A 6,930-nucleotide genomic window follows, 5' to 3' on the forward strand; every position below is an offset into this window, starting at 1 on the left:
ATGGCCAGTCCCTCGTGTTGGCGCATACTAACCCGCAGGAAAGTGCTGTCCTACGATGGGAGCTCTGAGAAGCTGGGACGTATTCTGAACACCTTCGATCTGACGGCTCTCGGGGTTGGTGCGACGCTCGGTGTTGGTGTGTACGTGCTCGCAGGCCATGTCTCCAAGGATCAAGCCGGTCCTTCGGTTGTGCTGTCGTTTCTCATCGCTGCTGCGGCGTCTTTTCTGGCTGGTAAGCGATCTGCAGCTCAAACTGCATGGATGACGTTTTAACAAGCTGTTATACTCCGTATAGGGCTGTGCTACGCTGAGTTCGGAGCGCGAGTACCCAAGTCAGGATCGGCGTACATCTACAGTTACGTGTGCATCGGCGAATTTATGGCGTTCATCATCGGTTGGAACCTGATGTTGGAGTACATCATCGGCTCAGCAAGTGTGTCCCGGGGGTTAAGCCTCTACATCGACACGCTGACGAATGACACGATGAAGACGCGCTTCCTGGAGGTAGCGCCGATCGAGTGGGACTTTATGTCGAACTATTTCGACTTTTTTGCCTTCTCCGTCGCGATCTTACTTGGCAGTGAGTATCTAGTCGATGATCATAAGCTTCGGTATTTTATATTTGTTGCTCTGATTTTCTCTACCCCAACAGTCGCATTGGCGTTTGGGCTGAAAAAGTCCACCATGGTCAACAACGCGTTCACCGTGCTGAACATCTTCATCGTGCTGTTCGTAATAGTGGCCGGTGCCATCAATGCGGATCCGGAAAACTGGCGCGTAAAGCCCGAGAACGTCTCGAGCCTGTATAATGCGGGTGAGGGTGGTTTTTTCCCGTTCGGCTTCGAGGGTACGCTCCGAGGTGCGGCAACCTGCTTTTTCGGCTTCGTTGGCTTCGACTGCATAGCCACGACGGGTGAAGAGGTTCGCAACCCTCGGAAGGCGATCCCGCGGGCCATTCTGTTCTCGCTCTGCACCATCTTTCTCGCGTACTTCGGGGTGTCCACCGTGCTGACGCTGATGTGGCCGTACTACAAGCAGGACGTCAACGCACCATTGCCGTTTGTATTCAACGAGATTGGGTGGACCTTTGCCAAGTGGATCGTGGCTATCGGAGGTATCATCGGGCTGGTGGCTAGCCTGTTTGGAGCGATGTTCCCACAACCACGCATTATCTACGCGATGGCCCAGGATGGGTTGATCTTCCGATCGCTGGGTGAAGTTAGTCCCCGTTTCAAGACACCCGTCTTTGGGACGCTCTGTGCGGCCCTGCTAACAGGAACGATGGGTGGCCTGTTCGACCTGAAAGCGCTGGTTAATATGCTGTCGATCGGAACGCTAATGGCGTACACGGTGGTGGCGATCTCGATACTAATTCTAAGGTATGTTGTAACGGTTGGTTGAGAAGCATAAAACTGTCCCATTGGCACGTGCAATCGGCCCTTGCCCGACTTTGTTTTGTTACATCAGACTGTAAAAGTGAAACGCTAACAAGCGCTCGTTACCGATCGACATCGATGTTGTCAGTTCCCAAACCACGGGTACTGGTAACCTTCGCCGAGTGAAATGGGGCCTAAAATGGAGGGCTGCGAGTTAGTTTTTCGATTGGTTGTACCGTTCAAATCCCCACCATCGCACTCTACCGTTCACACCTCTAACGCGAATGTCCTAGTAAACATCAGACCAAGTGCTTTATGGTTTGATATACCTCCATCTATCATTTACATTGTGCAGTTGTCCGTTTGCTTGAAGCAAAGCTCCGGATGGAAGTCATTTGTCGACGAGATAGGCGTTTGTTTTATTGGCACAAGGTTATATCGTTGTTATGGTCTTGCTTTTAGCAATGATTTTCGTGGAGGTCTTTGAAAAAAACCTCGTCGAGTTTACCATCCATCTGGAACGAATGAAATTTATGGGAAATTTTTGAAAAACCATTTTTTTTTTTCAATTCATTAATTGACAGTTAGGCACAGCTTATACCACCTTATCCTGGCTGTATTCGGTTTGAATAAAAAATCATTATCATGCGAAACATATATTCATATATTTCCAACTATTTACCGTCACACGACAAGCGCATTGCATAAGCTAACTGCTCTTGTTTTAACGCATTCGCCGATTTCACATTCACACGGAATGGTTTTCCCCCTATTCGTACAAAAGATATCTCCGTTCACATCTCGCGTTAGAAAAATGACAGCTCTCAATGCACGGGCTGATAGGTTTCCCCTTTTCTTTTCCTTTACGTGTAGGTTTTCGGAAAACCCCGACCCAGCCATCCCGTCCACGAGCACCAGAGACTCGTACGAGGCATCCAATTTACTAAAAGCCCGCGAGCGCGTCACTGGGTCGGCTTTCTTCAAGCAGCTGTTCAACTTGTCCTGCATTCGCTTGCCCACGAACGTGTCGAGTAGTGTCGTCGGCGTGCTGGTGACACTTTACTGTAAGTAACGACGGGTTTGGGAGTGTTTTTCACCTGAATGAGCCCAAAAATTCGTCCACTCGGAATGTAGGTCTTCTTGCGATCGCACTCTCGCTCACGATCTTCTACGCTAAGGACGCAATTTACGACATGGAGTCATGGGCTTGGATTCTGTTTGGAGTCCTGCTCGGTTGCACCTTGCTCGTGCTGCTGCTCATCTCGATACAGCCCCGTGAGCGGGCTGATGCACCTTTCCGAGTGCCGCTGGTACCACTGCTTCCGGGGATCAGTATTTTCGTCAACATCTACCTGATGCTCATGCTCGATGTCTACACCTGGATACGGTTCGGGATCTGGATGGGAGTCGGTAAGGCATCGATCATGACAAGCCATGATTTTACCGCTATATAGATACGAGTAGAATAGGCTTCCGCAGCTTCGCATGTATCTTTACAATTCCGTAGACCCCTGCATCCTGTAGAACACTAACCATGTTGCATGCAACATTTTTTTACTTTTTTCTCTCCCATTTATTCGATCCTCTACCCAAAATCTACCATGGACTTATTGGCCCATCATCATTTAACCGGGGTTTGCGCGGCGTAACCTTAAACTACAAAATATGTCCCTAATGGGGAACTTTAAATTCATAACCAACGGCTTCCATTAGGGCTAGTAATTTACTTTGCATGTGTTTGCTTCAACAAGCATGCGGTTAAGAATCCCGATGTACGCGTTCCTGTCAACTATCCCACGGAATCGTCCTCCATCGAAAGAGGCTACCGGGGGAGACATGAAGTGGAGCTGGAAAATGGTTCCGTAGCGTCTGGATATGAGCTGTCGCGCCGTGAACGTGAAGAATATCCTTCACAGAATGGTTACTACTCGCAAAATCTTAAAACAGCAATATCCGCTGAACCGAGCGATAGTGACGTCGACAAATTTTCAGAGTTAAGATCAACGGTTGCACCGAAACAGCTGACTGCCGTTGGTACAGTGGCCGCAATTTGCTCTGGCTCCGAACCGGAAGAGGACCAGCGTCAAATGAAACACGCCAAATCGAACGGATCAACGCCCAAGAGTAGCTTCGACGAGATAATTCCACTCTCCGAAGTGACCGTCCGGGGATTCACGGAAAAGACAGAACCCAACGGTAAGGTGTACTTTGTGGCGCAGGAAGAAAGTGCAACTGAACGCGAAGTGAGACCTGATGAGCTGGCTGAGCCCGTGTCGTTGACTGACGAGAAGGAAACGTCCAAGGCGATCGCATTTTTAGATAATATTCTGGACGACGAAGACACACTTCCCTCCGGGGAAGAAGCGCTCAGCTCAGGTGAGTACGTCGGTCGATCGAGAAATGGTGATGACGAATCCCTGGCCAGCCCCGTCTTCCGTGAGCAGTCAGTTGTTGCCGACATACACCGATCGGATGATAGCCTCGTGGAGCTGGGAGAAAAAGAACTTTGGGAGAAGACAGCCCCAGCACAGCCAGAGCCTACTGAAGCTCGGTCAATTCCAGCAGGTGATAAGAAGCCGAAAGACGTTAAAGACGAGCGTGAAGAACCTATAATGGGTGAAGAAACTAAAAACTCTAACTCGGTGGTTTCAACTGAAGCCGAATCTGCGAATGATATCACAGAAGACAAACCCAAACTAAAACCACGCGTAATGTACATCGCTGGAATGGCGGAGAGTGGTGCCGCGGCACCGAAGGAGTTATCCGAAGAGGAGCAAGACTACATCAACTTTCGGGCAGTAGAGAAGGAGCGGTTCATGACCCGCCTCAGCACGTTGTTGGAAAATCCCGCAAAGTTGCCACTAAAGCGGCTCCAACCACCTAACGAGAGTCGGGTGGTTGAAGATCCCCGAATGCCGACGGAGTTGACCGTAGTATCGCCTCCGACGACCACAACCGCTATCAGTCGATCGAGCAGCGAGCCCAGCTTCGTGTTATTGCTGAACAAACTCAACTGCTCGGATTCTCCAACGGAAAGTGAAACGGACGAACCGGATCCTGATAGGACACGGTCCGGATATAGCAGTGTTGTAATACCACCGGCACCGAAGTTTGACGAGACGCTGTTCAACACGATTCGCGTAGGGTCGGTTGTCCCTGACACACCTAAAAGCCCTATTCCAATGGCACCCAAATTCGATCCAGTGCTCTTCAACACGCTAGGGAAGGGAAAATCACAACGAGGCACGATTCTACCTGAGGAAGCAACACCTGCTACACCAACGGTCACTCCTTCCACGATTACTCCTTCCGGAGGACAGTACTTTGAGGTAGAACTGAAACCCTTGAAAGCCGTTGCCAGTTCCACGGCGGTTCTTCCATTGGTTCAGTCTAAAACTGCTCCCCAAGAGGAAGCAACCCGTGAAGATGCCGCAAATAAGCAGAATTCTAGCAATCCCCGGGAAGCTTTCAAATCTCGGCTAGAAAAGATCCTGCTACGAGGTCCAATGGATGTGACAGGTCGTTCGAAATCACTGCAACCGATAATAACGGTAGCGACCAGCGAAGGAATACAACGAACGATCGCCGACCAGCAACAGCCTGCATCGAGCACGGATTCAGGGCTCAGCATGGGCTCTTCTACTAACTCGATCGCACAGCCTGCCCCGGACGGAGTTTCTACGCGCGATGAAAGCTTTCGAGATCGAGCGCGAGGTTTTGATACGGCGAAAAAGAAACAAAAGCTCCTGTTCGATGACGTGCTGAAGTCGATCAACCCTGAGACGCGACCGAGCAGTATACGGAACTCAGTGGAACATCGGGTTTCCTTCCGGAACTTTAAGGAGGGCCTAAGGAAAACGGTTCCACCGAAGCAGTACCTGCCGGATGCGTGACGGAGATGATCCTTTCTTTTGGGCAGCTTACAACTGTTCTGTGACCATCGATTTGACGCTAGTCCTACGATAGAATTACTCTAGTTAACCTGCACCCAATTCCCTTATTAACGATGATCGTTGCTAACACACCATACGGTAACGTAAACAGCGGCTGGGTTCTGCTAGATCGAGTATCATGTAGTCTAACAGCGTGTCCACGTCTAACATCTGTTTGCCTGCTACCTTCTGAAGAGCGCTAGCACCTAGCAACCTACAATCATCCTGCCAGCATGTAACTCCTCGTAACCAACGTCCTGTATTGTAGAAATGCCCTTTAAAGCCTGCGCCGGTTAGTGGCAAACAACTTACAAATCGTTTTATCTACATTTCATTCTCTCTCATAACGTTCATACGCTTCTGCTCACAGGTTTGTCGCTGTACGCATTCTACGGCTTCAAGAACAGTTACAGGGAAGTATACGCCAACCAGTTTGGGTGGACCAAAATGAAGTACATCCATTAGAAATACGAGGTGGATGTTCAACGGTGTGCAGACGATAGGAACGACAGATGGTTCGCTTTTTCGAGGCTGTCAAATAAATCTGTATGTACTGTCAAGTCTGTAACGTGCCAAACTCCAGCGTGATCATACCTATATTTGGAAAAAAAATCGCTTAGAAAGCTCCGTAAGTTCTCTTTTGACAAATGTAGACTCTACCAGCAGCTCATTTAGGATACCATTATTGGTTTCACTTTCCATAACATCACTTACGACTGAGGCACTGTTAGAAAACACGGATTCTCTTTCGCCTCCTGAGCTAGCCAAAGATTTACCAGATCCAAATTCTTCTTGATCCATAACCACACTTGATTTGCACACTGGAGTACTTTCTCACAAAGAACTTCTACAACTTCCTCACTATTGTCGACGCTAGCAATTTAACGATGTTCATTAGTAGTCTTGCATATGTGTACTTGATTCCATCGTAGCAGGCGATTATAGGACACTACTTCCCTTTAATGATCAGCGAACATCACCCTGCAATAACCTGTATGTCTTGGCAGTTAGAAGTATAGCTGTGTTTAGATTTTATTTTGCCATAATACATTTTTTTCAACTGAAGCGGCAATGACGCTGGTACGCGTGGATTGGCACCGTGGATTAGATAGGTGATCAACGTGTTACAATTTTTCATTTTAATTTATTTGTTATGTTCACGATGTGAACCTGATACTCTTAAGCCACGAGCAATCGCGATATCGCGTAGGACGGAAATATGGTTATTCGATAGTGAATAGAAAACAGTAGAATCAATAGTATACGATCTTTGTAAAAAAATCTGCTAGAGCTGTGTGTCCTCGCGATAAGAGAGAATAAGAAAACAAATCGCGCCACCTTCACTCCGTGGTATACTTCGCAACGGTCAAAGAAGCCACCTGGCTGAGTGAAAGGACGCAAAACGAATAAACGAACAGATCTTTACATACCTGTGTATCTATGGTGCGTATCCGAAGACACGAATTCGATCTGTTCGAAGGTAAGCGAAAACAGTTGCCAAGCCAGCTGAAAACTCGTTTCTTGCCGCTAAACAAAATTCGAAATATAGCAAGTGCAAATCCAGAATAAACTGAACCGAGCAGAATACCCGGTATTACACCGTCAACGCGTGCTTTGATTGG

General features: G+C 48.3%; 1 protein-coding gene across 1 annotated transcript; it reads left to right on the top strand.

Annotated features, from left to right (window-relative positions):
• On the top strand, nucleotides 1–5,387 carry LOC128720186 (uncharacterized). The gene is made up of 6 exons (XM_053813840.1): nucleotides 1–232; nucleotides 296–580; nucleotides 653–1,379; nucleotides 2,250–2,440; nucleotides 2,511–2,786; nucleotides 3,090–5,387. Exons 1-6 carry the CDS (start codon nucleotides 1–3, stop codon nucleotides 5,267–5,269), a joined length of 3,891 nt encoding a protein of 1,296 aa, XP_053669815.1. The 3' UTR covers nucleotides 5,270–5,387.
• The last annotated feature ends 1,543 nt before the right edge of the window (nucleotides 5,388–6,930 follow it).

This window comes from Anopheles nili, chromosome 2 (assembly GCF_943737925.1).
Source record: "Anopheles nili chromosome 2, idAnoNiliSN_F5_01, whole genome shotgun sequence".
Taxonomy (NCBI): domain Eukaryota; kingdom Metazoa; phylum Arthropoda; class Insecta; order Diptera; family Culicidae; genus Anopheles; species Anopheles nili.